At 34.0% G+C, this 15,000-nt stretch overlaps 1 protein-coding gene across 3 annotated transcripts in view; it reads right to left on the bottom strand.

The window, feature by feature from the left end:
• The window catches only part of LOC109104400 (protein APCDD1-like), a 20,001-nt gene extending 15,827 nt beyond the window's left edge, over nucleotides 1–4,174 (bottom strand). Inside the window, exons 1-3 of one of the 3 annotated variants that reach the window (XM_042713712.1) lie at nucleotides 4,035–4,174; nucleotides 2,776–3,001; nucleotides 1,180–1,341 (exon numbers count right to left, since the gene is read on the bottom strand). In XM_042713712.1, coding sequence (XP_042569646.1) covers nucleotides 1,180–1,258 — 79 coding nt within the window. In that variant the 5' untranslated portion in view covers nucleotides 1,259–1,341; nucleotides 2,776–3,001; nucleotides 4,035–4,174. Of the gene's footprint in view, nucleotides 1–1,179; nucleotides 1,342–2,775; nucleotides 3,002–3,482; nucleotides 3,678–4,034 lie in introns of those variants that run through there. The other 2 variants (XM_042713719.1, XM_042713724.1) reach the window with 2 other exon arrangements.
• Between the last annotated feature and the right edge of the window lie 10,826 nt (nucleotides 4,175–15,000).

The raw sequence follows: 15,000 nt of genomic DNA on the forward strand, positions 1-15,000 counted from the left end.
TTATCAATAACAAAATCTAAATTTCTCTGAGCCCTTTGTCACTTTAATCAGACTGAATAAGCTTTTTTTGGCACTACAATCTTTTTATCTGCACTGTTTGTTCACCTCACTGGTTTGTCATGGGTCTGAGAGTAACACAATTTCAGTTCTCTGTATGTATGTACTGTACATGTGGAAGAATTGATAATAAAGCAGACTTGACTTGACTTTACTACATGCGGTCCTGTAACCCAACCAGCAGATCATGCCGCTAGCAACATCAACGTCTCGGGTTCGATTTCCAGTGAACTCAAATGAAGACTCTTGTCTGTCAGATGCAACATTTTACAAAGACTTGACAAGCTCCTCGAGTGAAGCACTGCTGTCTAAACACCATGTGGATTCACTTTAGCTCTCAGGCAGATGGAGACAGAGACACGTTCATTAAAGCGGTCGTCCCTCCTAAACAAGACACTTTTGTCATCACTTTCTCACCCTCATGTTGTTGCAAACCTGTATGACTTTCCATCTGCACAGAAACGCCATGTTCAGAGGAAATAGTTTAAAACACGATCAAAAGACTTGCATTACAGCACACACTTGTTTTATCTTTCAGAGAAGATCATCAGTCTTACAGGTTCTTTCTCATCATATTGCTTGTATTTACTTTCTTCTCTTTAATTTCATTTTATTATATTTCTTTGTCTTCTACACTGTTTGCTCTTAATGCATATTACGTTGCTTTGCACTATTTTCATTTTGCTCTTATTTTAATTGCATGCAATGCTGCAATCGCTTTGCCAAAACATGCCAAAAATATTTGTCATGCCAATAAAGCAGTGAACTATCCCTTTAAAAAATGCGTTCACTGACTTCGTCTTGCACTGGTTGTGTTAAAGTGAATCCACATGCTATATACAGAGTAAAACATGCCTTTGCAACATTTAGAAAACTTTAAATGCTGCATCTGACAGCAATGGTGTCACGAAAAAAGCCCAACAAGGCAAGCTTTAACACACTGAGTGGCTTGAGCCTCTCTCAGTTCAAAGCACTTTAATCTTGTGGTTTGGCTACAATCAGACGGATTTGAGTGGGAGTGTCTCTCTCTCTCAGTCTGTGCGCCTGTCTCTCGCCCGCTGGCAGCTGTGAGTGTGTGGAAACAGAGATGTTGGCGAAGCCTCTGAAGTGGTGACTTCATACCGATCCGCTGCTTTGAATCGCTGTACTTCACTTTTCCTGTCTCTATTGTTCGAGCCGAATGTTTTCTGGAAAACCACATCCTGAGAAACGGCTCGAGTCGAGTCCAGCTTGAGAGAAACTCGCAGCACTTCTGGCTGTCGGTTCTGCGATTCCTCCTCGATCCTGATGAGCAAAGACAGATGCTTTAAGAGCGAGCAGAATCATGTTTACTGCGGTGATTTACCGTGGAGCAACGCCTGTGAGAGAGTTTCACAAACCCTTCAGAATCAGCCCTCAAAACACACTTTGACCTCTGACCTCTGTGTGTGTGTGTGAGCTCGTTCAGCAGAATCTCTTTGACGTTAAAGTGACAAAACAAACAGCAGCTAACCAACACCAGTTTCAGACACAGATCAAACCACAGCCTGCATTAGTTATTAGTTTAACTGCTGATCTTTTACAATAAGTACAACTGGTTAAGATGAACTAACAAGGAACTATACTTCAAAGGTACTTAGTTGCATGTACTAAAAAAAAATATATATATATATATATATATATATATATTTATTAATATTATTTATTTAACCAGGGTTAATTAACTAAAATTAAAACAAAAAAAATATATAATAATAATAACTGAAATAAAATAAAATATTTAAAAAACTTAATAAAAACTAAATTAATAAAATCAATTAATTAATAAAACTAAAATTAAAATGAAAACTGATATTAATAAAATATTAATAAAATTTATAAAATAGAAATTACATATATAAATATATATATACATTTGATTTTATTTTAAGTAACACTTTTTTGATACTATTATAGTTTTTATAATATAAATTATTAATATTTTATTAATATCAATTTTCATTTTAATGTTAAAGTTGTATTAATTTAGTTTTGTCGTGTGTGTTGTTTTTGTTTTATAATATATATATATATACACACACACACACATAACAAAAAGTACTAAAATGACAAAAATTGCACCACAAAATAACTAAAACTTTAATTAAAATGAAAATCTAAAGGGAATATTAAAATAAAAACTGATTCAAAAAAACTTTTAAACTATAATACTATCTCAATAATAATACTACACACTGACGCTAACATGAACAATGTATTTTTTATTAACTAGCATTAATAAAGATTAATAAATGCTGTAAAACATATATTGCTCACGGTTAGTTCAGGTTAATAAATGCATGAACTAATGTTAATAAATGAGACTACTGTAACATGTTACTTTCATGCAGCTAATGCATGTTTTCAATCAGGTAAAGCTCTTCATGTTCAGTGTTCAGCTTTATTGAGTTTATTAGACCTTTAGAAATGGTAAGTAAGACTAAGTTAAAGCAATGTTTCATGTATGTCTGTTTTTACAAACTGAAGCATGAATCAAAGTTTTAAGGTTTTTTTTTTTTTTTTTTGGAAATCAACATTACTAACCCATGGATCCTGTCCATAAAGAACAATCCATATTTACTGAATCATGTTTAAAAGGAAAAGGATGTTCACATTCTCGTTTTATCTCTCGTGTGAGTGATTGTGTCTCAGCAGTGCCTCTCATTAATCTCACTGTTTAGGTGTTACCATGGACTTTACCGCGGTATTTCCTCTCCGCTGTCTTTAATCCTGATGGCTGTGCTGGTTTTGTCCTGTCGTCTCCTCTTCTGTATTCTCTCGGTCCCTCTGCGTTCCCAGATTCTGGTCCTGGAGAGAGAAGATTCAGATCTGAGGATGAAGGTGTGTTTATATTCTCTCTCCTCTTCACTAATCAGAGTCTTCACAGACGGCGTGTTGAAGCACCAGCGCTGCGCTCCAGACGAGGCTGAAAAATAGTCATGAAAAAATATTGTTATGCTTTTGGTGCAAGAAGCCTTGACTAACATTATAAATATATATATTTTTTTTTCTCACAATGAGTTAAAATTTTTAATTTTTAAGTTGTTTTTTTTTTTTTATTTGTAGTTTTGTTTTTTTTATCTTTTTACTTTTTTCAGAATTCTGAGTTTAAATCTTTATCTACAAATTCTGAATTTGTATCTCACAGTTGTAACTTTTTTTTCTCAGAATTTTACGTTTTTGTCTCACAGTTGCAACTTTAATCCCAGAATTCTCAGTTTACATCCTGCAATTATATTTTTTCGAGTTTATAAAAAATTATATATATTTTTTAATATTTTTGTGAGTTTATGTCTTGCAACTGTAACTTTTGTCAGAATTGTTTTCTCTTGCATTACTGTAACATTTTTCCTCAGAATTTTAACTTTATACAACATCTCTGAATTGTGAGAAAAAGACAGAATTACCTTTTTTCAAATTTTCTTATCCCATGGCAGAAACAAACTTCCATAGATCTCATTACATCACATTAAATGTCTGTTGTTATTAATTACCGTCCCTCACTGACGACGATCCCCGAACATTCTCAGCCCAGGATCATCTTTCTGTTTTTAATTAATGTTTTTGATGATTCTGCTGGTTTTTATGTGCACAATTTTGCGTTTTGCCGCCCATCTATATCTGTTCATAATTAAAATGCTCAAATACAGGCAGTAATTCAGCAGCGCTGATTGCTCTCATCAATCATAATCATAAAGACGAGTTTATTTCAGTGAGACGCAGCTTCAGTTAATTAGCAGCTCTGTGGTGAAATGTCATTAACCCCACGTTAACTCTCTTGTGCTCATTTATATCCCACTCCATCAAAACATGCTCATCTTTGCTTTGAGAACTGCTTATTTAGTGCTTGAAGCCAGTTTTTCCACATTTCACACTAAATAAATGCATATTACTGTAGCTGAATCCACCCTCTGTGTTCTAGAAAAACACAAAACAGCTCCGCAAAGAGCGAGTCTCACCTGAACAAAGAGAAGGGACGTCTCTTTCTTGTCTGCTTCAGTCGTGTGTGAAGTCTCTGTGTGTCTCTGATGTTTGATTTCAGGCCTCCATGACCCTGACAGAACAAAGACACAGTGACGGAAATGCTTCGAAAGCTTCATCAGGACTGACTGAAGCCGCTCAGCAAACACCTACACAGAGTTTCAGGAGAAACACATTTAAAACACTGTAATTTTGATTCGTTTTTTGAAATTCATGAGCATTAGTCAATTATCATGCAATATAATATACTGTATAAATAGCTGTTTATTGCATGCAAAATATACAAAGTTATATGCAAAATTCCATCTTGATAAGAAATGACACAATACAAATATTCTATAAATATTGCCATGAAAATTCATTTTCTTAACACAAAAAAAAACAAACAGCAAAATCTATACATGATAAAATCTCAAAATTCAAAAAATAGTGAACACAAATGATGACTGATTAAAAATGACTGAGAACTGATTTTTTTTCCTCTCAGAAGTTTACATTTTATTATTGTACTGTAACTTTTTTCAACATTTTTCTAATTGCATTGATTTCTGAAGGATTTAAAAAAAACTAATGTAGGGGAAAAAAAATGTAATCACTAATTGATTTATAAATCAAACCATTTTAATGACGATGATCACTAAGATTATGATTATTATGACCATATAATAACGATACTATTGTCTTCTATAGAGCTGCTTTACAGTTTAAGATGAAGTTGTTTCATAATTGATGAGTTCTGCAACATTAAAACGGTTATTCCCTTTTTTATTATTGTGAAGCTGCAATAAAACGGATTTTATAACCTGCGGAAGATCAAACATAATTTTACTTCCCAAGCTGATATATTTCTAATTTAAACTGAATATTTAATCAAACTGCAGGATGGGATATGATTATATATCTATTAATAATTTATGTGTGCAGTGTTTGCTATCAGACTGAAGTCAAATCTGAATGAGAGTTTGATCTCACATTGATGGAAGCGTTTCAGAATGTTTTACTAGACTGGCAAAAGTAATAATAATTCATAATTACAACTTAATTTAAAAAGGCAATGATGTGATTAATATAGAATAGTGATTTGCGTCTGACTGGTAAACACCAACCACACCACGTGTGTGTTTCACATCAGACTCCTGAATGATTCTGGAAAGCTGGGTTTATGGTAATGATTGCTTTATGCTGAAAACACTGCGTTTCCATGACAACAGGGGCTTTGGGACGGGGGTTTGTGGAGGGAAACATGGACGTTAACACACACACACCAGACGGACTGAAGCATTACAGTAAACTGTTGAACGAGGGAAGTTTTTATTTATATATGAAGGCTACAATCTTCCACCGCAGGCCAGACCAGCTGGAGACGTCACGAATGCTCCTTCAGGCTGAAGATCTGGGAGAAATTCTCCTTCGCCCAACGACCGCAATCCAACGGCACTTATGGAAGCAATTGTGGCGCTTTTGGGTCACACTGGAAACGAGCGGATGGATCCCAAAGATCCACACTGACTCAGTGTGTGTGTGTGTGTGTGTGTGTGTGCCTGTGTGTGGTGTCTATGTGTGTGTGTGTGTATTTTGGTGTGTGTGTGTGTTTATGTGTTGTGTGTGTGTGTGTGTGTGTGTGTGTTGTTTTGTGTGTGTGTGTGTATATGTGTGTTGTGCTGTGGTGTATATGTGTGGTGTGTGGGTTGTTGTGTTTGTGTGTGGTGTTGTGTGTGTGTGTGTGCGCGGTTTGTGTGTGTGTATATGTGTGTGTATATGTGTGTGTGTGTGTGTGTGGTGTGTATGTATATGTGTATGTGTGCTTGTGTGTGTATGTGTGTGGTGTGTGTGTGTATATGTGTATGTGTTGTGTGTGTGTTTGTGTGTGTGTGTGTGTTTTGTGTGTGTGTTGTGTGTATATTGTGTATGGTGTTGTGTGTGTGTTAATATGTGTTGTTTTGTGTGTGTTGTGTGTGTGTCTATTTGTAATGTGTGTGTGTGTGTGTGTGTATGTTTGTTTGTGTGTGTGTGTGTGTTGTTGTTTTATGTGTATGTGTTTTGTGTTTTGTGTGTGTGGTTGTGTGTGTGGTGTGTTTTGTGTGTGTGTGTGTGTATATGTTGTATGTGTGTGTTGGTTTTTTTTTTTGTGTGTTTGTGTGTGTGTGTGTGTTGTATATGTGTATTGTGTGTGTGTGGCTGAGTTGTGTGTTCGTGTCTATGTGCTGTGTGTATGTTTGTGTGAGTTGTGTGTGTATTTGTGTGTATGTGTGTGTGTGTGAGGTGGTGTGTGTATGTGTGTGTCTGTTTGTGTGTCGTGTGTGTGTGTGTTGTGTGTGTGTTTGTGTGTGTGTTAACACTGTTGTGTGTGTGGTGTGTGTGTGTGTGTGTGTGTGTGTGTGTGTGTGTGTGTGTGTGCAAACTTCCACTGACTGACTCATATTGGGTCGAAGTAAACGTTAAAAACATTTGGGCCTGTGGAATTTAAGGAAAACAACACATTTTAAAATAACACACTCTTTATAGTCCATATAGCTCTAGTTCCTTTATCTACTGACAAACGGTCCAAACGTTGATATTTAGGATAACTGAGTCATTTCAGTCAGTTTTTAATTCACATCTGAGCGTCGCTTCCATCACATTTCAAACTGAGATCTAAACAAAGGTTCAGGAGGAATCTTCATACGATACACAATCAGAGCTGGGTAATAACTGAACACATGTAATCTGGATTAATTAATCAGATTCCAGTACTTGCAATTAGATTATATTACATTTTAAAATACTCGTAATAAGACTACAGTTACTTTTTTAATGATTACATATTACTCATGACATGCAGGTAAACAGATACAATATTTAATATTTTTTATTAAGTGTTTTATTTTGATTGTCGTCATTTTAAAAAGGGAACATTTGTGTTATTTAATTAATTATTAGCTTTTCATTAAACTCGCAAACCATCATGCAGTTCCTTAACAAATCCCAGTTTTGGGAAACCTTGACGTAATATAATGTTATTACTAACAACAAATGGAATATATTTTATTTTCTTTCTTATTTTATTCCATGTATCAGTCTAAAACAGTAACAATGTTATTTAGGCACATTTCCAGTTAAAATAACACAAATAATTCACATAAAAATACGTTTTAACTTTTAAAACCTCACAGATGTTTATGTATTTATGCTTAAAGTCTAAATGAGTTTCTATTTGCCACAAATGATGTTCGTTGAGATAAATTTGAGATGAACCTGAAAGATTCCCTAAAGTTTCCGGTCCAACACATGAAAATAAAAACATTCTCAATAAACCTGGATGATTTTAGATACAGTGAGGAACCATTTCAGCATGTTTGTAATAAAGCGGCTCTGTAAGTTATTATGAGCTCAGAAATGAACATAAAACGTCATTTTAAAGTTGTACTTTTGTTATAGTTTGATGATGTCTGGGTTTGATTTTGTCTGGAAATGTTTTTTCGTCGAAATGTTTTTCTCTTGTCTTGTTTGTCTCATCGTCTTTCTTGAATCATCGGAGATCTTCTGTATTATGGATATTATGGTGTAGGAGCCCCGGGGCCCAACGGAGGAATGCCAGATCTGTGACCCATTAGGACTATTTTATAAACTCATCAGGGGAGGAGAAACAAACGCCTTATTAAATCAAGACATCAGCTGCAGCACATTAAGTATGAAGAGTTTCTCTGAAATCCTTCTGAACAAACCCTGAGTATTAAAGCAGCACTGCTTGTGCACCATTTGACTTGCGCTGCTAAGCGACCACCCACAACACCCTAGCAACCACCCAGAAACCCCTAGAAACTACATAGCAACACATAATAACCACAGAGAACACTTAAGCAGCCAAGAACTCTGGTAAACACCTTAAAAAAGCACCCGTTAACACCCTAGCAACCACCCAGGAAACACAAGAAGCTACATAGAAACAATTTAGAAACCACCCAGAACACCTAAGCAGTCACATAATAACCATATCACCCTAGAAACCACCCACTACACCTTAGTAACCACCCAAGAAACACAAGAAGCTACATAGCAACATACTAGCAAGCACCCAGAAACCCCTAGAAAACTACATAGCAACAGATAATAACCACAGAGAACACTTAAGCAGCCAAGAACTCTGGTAAACACCTTAAAAAAACACCCGTTAACACCCTAGCAACCACCCAAGAAACACAAAACGCTACATAGCAACATCCTAGCAACCACCCAGGAAGCACTACAAACTACATAGAAACAAATAATTATTACTCAAAACACTTAAGCAGCCACATAAATCTTATAACATCCTAGGAACAACACACAAGACCCTAGCAATCACAGGGGAAACTACATAGCAACACCCTAAAAACCATCCAGGAAACACTAGAAACTACATAGCAGTACATAACCACCCACAACACCCTAGCAATAACCAGGGGAACACTAAAAACTACATAGCAACCACCCCAAAAACCACTGTAAATTACACAGCAACACCCTAGCAATCACCAAGGAAACACAGAAAGTGAAAGTGACTTGACATACAGCCAAGTATGGTGACCCATACTCAGAATTGGTGCTCTAAATTTAAAAGTGCAACACACACACATAAAAAACACGCAGTGAATGCACACACACACACACCGTGAACACACACTCGGAGCAGTGGGTGTTGTTTTTTCTGGGGTGTAGTTGGGGGTTTTGTGGGTTCATTGAGGACACCTCAGTCGTAGTATTACCAGCCCGAGACTCGAACCCACAACCTTAGGGTTAGGAGTCAAACTCTCTAACCATTAGGCCACGACTCCACCCCCCCCCCCCCCCCCCCCCTCCCCCCCCCCCCCCCCCCCCAAAAAAAAAACCTGGTAAATTACTTAGCAACACAATAGCAGTCACCAAGGAAACAATAGAACATACAATGCAAAACAAAATTACCACGCCATAACAACCACCCACTACACCCTAGCAACCACCCAGTAAACATTATAGACTACAGAGCAACAGCTGTTGTCAATTTCAAACCATATAAAACTATCTAAATATATGATATTAAATGTGCAAAGATTGGATCAAAAAGTGAAAATGTACCTGCCACTGCTCAAGATGTTCCACTGATCATTTTATATTTTGCTCACAGGCGAATCATCAAAGAAATCAGTTCTACAGTCAAAAGATAAGTCTATTTAAAAGGCTATTTTCATGCCAGACCTTGACTCTGCATTTAATCTAGAAATTAAAATAATCATAATAAAAATATATAATTATATTGAATAATTTATATATAATATTTATAATTTAAATAATTATATAAAATATATGAATAAATTTAATAAAAAAAAGAAAAATATTGAGATAAAATTTATAAAATTATATTAAATAATTAATTTATAATATTTATAATTTAGATAATTATATAAAATAAATTAATACAATTATATACAATAATGAAATAAAATGTATAAAATTATACAGAATAATTTATTTATAATAATATTAATAATGTAAACAATTAAATAAAATAAATTAATAAATTTAATTAATAAAAGAATATATATTTTTAATAAAATTACACAATTATATTTAAAAAAAAAATTATAATAATTTTATTTTTCAACAACAACAACATAAAAATATAGCAATTATGTGATTGTAATTTCAGTTTGATATTCAGTAGAATTGGTAACATTTTCCCAGAAGCAACAACTTAATTCTGAATGTCACATAAGGAATATTTCAAAAGATTCAGAAAATTAATTTCACATTTTAAACTAGATATATATATTTTTCTGAAGAACGGGTAAGTTGTGTTTGATTGTGTTTCGGGTGGTTGCTATGGTGTTGCTATGCAGTTGCTATGGTGTTCTGAAACACCATTAAATAATTAAGTCTGATCATTTAGTAACAGCACACTTTCTGATCACTTACACACTGCTGTTTAATACTTGACATTTATTACTTCACCATCAGCACTGATTAGCCAAAGCACAGCCGGTCAGGTGAACTGAACGCAGTTTTTCCTCGTATACGGAGCTGAATTCGACCGTGCTGTGTGTCCAGTATTGGGCTGCTGTTGACAGGACACTGATCGTATCTGCTGGAGTCTGAAGGGCTTCTCTGTGCTCACAGAAGCTCAGCTCATATCACAGATATTCAACACCACACTGCCAGGATTAAACATGTCATATTTCAGAGGCGTGTGCCATGAAGCAGAGCTGAGAAATGAAGGGCTTTATATGATATGAGTCTCAGAAGGTGTGTGTGTGTGTGTGTGTGTGTCTGTGTGTGTGTGTGTGTGTGTGTGTGTGTGTGTGTGTGTGTGTGTGTGTGTGTGTGTGTGTGTGTGTGTGTGTGTGTGTGTGTGTGTGTGGAGGTCATTCAGGTGCAGACACTATAGGGACCAAAAATGTGTAAACGCTGTTTTTATGCTGTGTGCATTTAGAAGAATTAGCCTTTATTTAAAGTGACTTATATTGCATGCAAGGATGCAAGTTTGCATGCAAGTTTAAGGAATAATGAAAAATGAATGTGCTGAAAATTAGCTCATCCACAGTTCATCTGAGATCAGGATGAGTTTGTGTCTTCATCAGGTTTGTAGAAATGTGTCACTGCATCAGTGTCTCAGCAATGGATGCTCTGCAGTGAATGGGTGCCGTCAGAATGAGAGTCCAAACAGCTGATAAAAACATCACAATAATCCACAAGTAATCCACAGCACTCCAGTCCATCAGTGAACATCTGGAGAAGACAAAAGATGAAACACATCCAGCATTAAGACGTTTTTAACTCAAATACATAGAGTCTATAATCCATAATAACACTTCCTCCAGTGAAAAAGTGTTCTGGTGTGAATCAGGAGAGAAATCTGCACAGATCAAGCACTGTTTAAACAGCAATCAATTGTGATGTTTTTATCAGCTGTTTGGACTCTCATTCTGACGGCACCCATTCACTGCAGAGCATCCATTGCTGAGACACTGATGCAGTGCTACATTTTGCATTTTGTGCATGCAATCTATCACAAGTGCTCATGTGTGTTATTCTGCACATCAGAAACAGTCAAGCGCTGATCATCACTGTCTATCTAAGATCTCGTCAGATGCTTTGTTTCTAATCTGGTGTTTTTCTGGGAAAATCACTGTTTAGATTTGTTGCTCTTTATTACGAGTTCAAAGGGAAGGAACGCTTTTGAAATGTTTCCTGAAGCTCTTTTATCTGCTTTAATGATGTTATGATGAATCCAGCTGCTCTCGGCTTCATCCAGAACAAACATGAATCATCTCAGTCAAACCGCAAACCATGCGTTCATACACACACACACACACACACACACACACACACACACACACACACACACACACACACAACACACACACACACACACACACACACACACACACACACACACACACACAAACACCTTCATAAACTCACCAAAACACAATATTATTCCCATATATATATATAGTACAGACCAAAAGTTTGGAAACATTACTATTTTTAATGTTTTTGAAAGAAGTTTCTTCTGCTCATCAAGCCTGCATTTATTTGATCAAAAATACAGAAAAAAATGTAATATTGTGATATATTATTACAATTTAAAATAATTGTTTTTTAAATTTATTATACTTTAAATTATCATTTATTTCTGTGATGCAAAGCTGAATTTTTAGGATCATTATCACATGATCCTTAGAAATCATTCTAATATGATGATTCATTATCAAAGTTGGAAACAGTTCTGCTGCTTAATATTTTTTTCAGAAAACATGTGATACTTTTTTAGGATACTTTTGATAAATAAAAGTTTAAAAAAAAAAAAAAAAAAAAAAAAGAAGCTATGTTTTTAAAATATAAATATTTTGTAATAAACAATATACACTACTGGTCAGTAATTTGGGGTCAGTAATTTTTTTTTCTTTCTTTTTTTTTTTAAAAATAAAATCAATACTTTTATTCAGCAAGGATGTGTTAAATTGATAAAAAAGTGATAGTAAAGAAAATATATTATTAGAATATATATTATTAGAATTTTTTTTTTCTTGAATAAATGCAGTTCTTTTGAACCTTTTATTCATCAAAATATTAGACAGCAGAACTGTTCCAACACTCATAATAAATCAGAATATTAGAATGATTTCTAATGATCATGTGATAGACTGGATATGTTACATGTGACACTGAAGGCTGGAGTAATGATGCTGAAATTCAGCTTTGCATCACAGGAATAAATTATTTTTTTAAAGTACATTCAAATAGAAAACTGTTATTTTAAGTTGTAATAATATTTCACAATATTACTGTTTTTTTCCTGTATTTTTGATCAAATAAATGCAGGCTTGATGAGCAGATGAAATCTTCTTTCAAAAACATTAAAAATAGTAATGTTTCCAAACTTTTGGTCTGTACTGTATATATATATACACGACCAAAAAAAAAAAAAAAATCTGCCCAGATTATTTTTTAAATATATGATGTAAACAATGAAGTTAGATAAAAAATATTTTTGAAATTGAAAATATATTTAGTTCCAACATTCATACAGCAAAATATATTTTGAAATGTATTTCAGGGGCAAAAATAAAAATAAATAAATAAAAATCAAAATTTACAGTAGCCTACATTTGTCTAAATGCAAATCGGGATGGAATAGCCAAAAAAAAAAAAAAAAAAAAAAAAAAAAAAACATTTATAATGATATATATATATATTTTTTATGTTCACAAATAGTAAAATGTGAATATATTTTCTTTGACTGAAAATATATGGAGGCCAAAATAAAGTTGTAAATGCTTTTAAAAAAATATAAAAATATATTTTCAAAATAATACAAAGAATGTCTAAAAATTATACTGGTGGAAAATATATTTAAATAAATATATTTTAGCAAAATATTTTTTGGTCTTTTTTTGGTGTATTTTCAAATATATTTCTTTTCTTTTTTTGCCATATGGGATGACATTCAAATGCATTTATATTTTTGTGTTTTTGGGATATGAATGTTGAATGTTGTTTTTTTTTTTTTTTCATATAGCCTCTTCAGAAGAGAGTTGGTTTAATCTGGATTTGTGACCCTTCAGTGAATCCAGCTTTATATTCACTGCTTCAGATGAACGGTGCATGTGCTTCATAAGATGCTCACGGGTCTCTGATGAAGTCAGTGATGCACACGGAGCCGGACCTCCCACATCAGGACCCCGCGGAGCCTCCGGTCCGCTCTCGGGTTACACGCTGCAGCAGAATGACACAAACACAGAGCAGAGAACTAATGCGCTGCATCTGTTCCTCAGCAAACATCAGATCCGGCCGTCTCTCGCTTGGCTTCTGCTCTTCAGTGAACACATCGAGGGTCTTGCAGTAAACAAACAATTCAATACACAACCTAAAGACAACGTTTCTGAAACAGTGGAAAACCTAAACTTTAATTAGGTTTATTTAATTATAAAGAATCAAATGTCTTTAATTGATTAACATTCAAATATTTAATATTATTTAATTTTAATAATTAAAAATAAATAAATAAATATTTTTTCATAACAAAAATTCACGTTCCTGCTGACTTGGTTGAATATTTTCAGCTGCAAAATTTCTGTGCATCACTATTTTGAAATTGTATTTTAAAATAGAGATGGACTGAAATTTCGGCAACAGAAAATAATTGGTTAAAACAGCAAAAATAATTACATTTTCAATTTTAATGCACTACTATGAAACAGTGATGCACAGAAATTTCGGCAACTGAAAATATTGGAAAATTAACATTTTAATATTATATATAATATAAATACATAATATATTAAATTGTGACACATGCTTGCATGCACACACAGTTTCAAAATAGTGATGCAACAAAAGCTCGGCAACTGAAAATATTGGAAAATTATTTTTTTTCTGCTGTTTTGGCCGAATATTTTTGGTTGGCAAAATCTCTTTGCATCACCATTTTGAAATAGTATTTTTAAAAAGTGATGCACCAAAATTTTGGCAGCTGAATTATTCGTCTGAAACAGCAAAAAAATATTTTTCTGATAAAATTTTCCAACAAAATAATGAATTTTTCGACACATGCACTTTTATGAAATAGTGATGCACAGAAATTTCATCAACCAAAAATACTGGAAAATTTATATTTTAATATTATATATCATATATATATATATATAATATTTTATATATATATATATATATATATGTGTGTGTATATCTAATATATATATATATATATATTTTTTTTTTTTTAATGCATGCACTATTTTAAAACAGTAGTGCATCAAAAATATCAGAATTCTTTATTTTTTTTCTCGGTGCATCACCATGAAACTGTATTTTGAAATAGTGATAGGCTGTAATTCTGGCATCTGAAAATATTAAGCAAAAAATACATTTTCCGTTTGGGCCTAAATGTTACTTTAATTACATAACTTTAAAGGAGAGGACGTTCTTTATGATCTCTGTAGACACTTGATTAAATAATTGAGGTGAAAGGTTAAAGTCTGTGAGATTCTGCTGTATCTCTGTAGACACTTGATAAACATCGTTAAAGTCTGTGAGATTCTGCTGTAAACAGTGTATTTTCTCTCTCGGTCTCTCAGGACATTCCTGTGCCGGCGGGGCCTGGAGAACAGCACTGATCATGTTTCATCTCCAGCAGAGCCACAATCACACACACATGTGTCAGTATCTCTGACCCGCAGATCTTCATACCGACGGACCTAAGAGAACATCTGCTGTTACAGACCTGTGAGGCGTCCCATCAGGAGTTCTGTCAGCGGACATCTTCACGTGTTATCTGTGCTTTGTGCAGGTACTGAATGCAGACACAGTCAAAACATGTAATCCGAGAAGCACTAATTAAACACCCCCAACACCATTTCATCTGAAACTGGGAATTACTTCAATCAAAAAAAGCAAAAAAAAAAAAAAAAAAAAAAAAAATTATATTTATAAATATTAAATAAATAT

The sequence above is a fragment of the Cyprinus carpio genome, chromosome A2 (genome assembly GCF_018340385.1).
Source record: "Cyprinus carpio isolate SPL01 chromosome A2, ASM1834038v1, whole genome shotgun sequence".
In the NCBI taxonomy this organism is placed as follows: domain Eukaryota; kingdom Metazoa; phylum Chordata; class Actinopteri; order Cypriniformes; family Cyprinidae; genus Cyprinus; species Cyprinus carpio.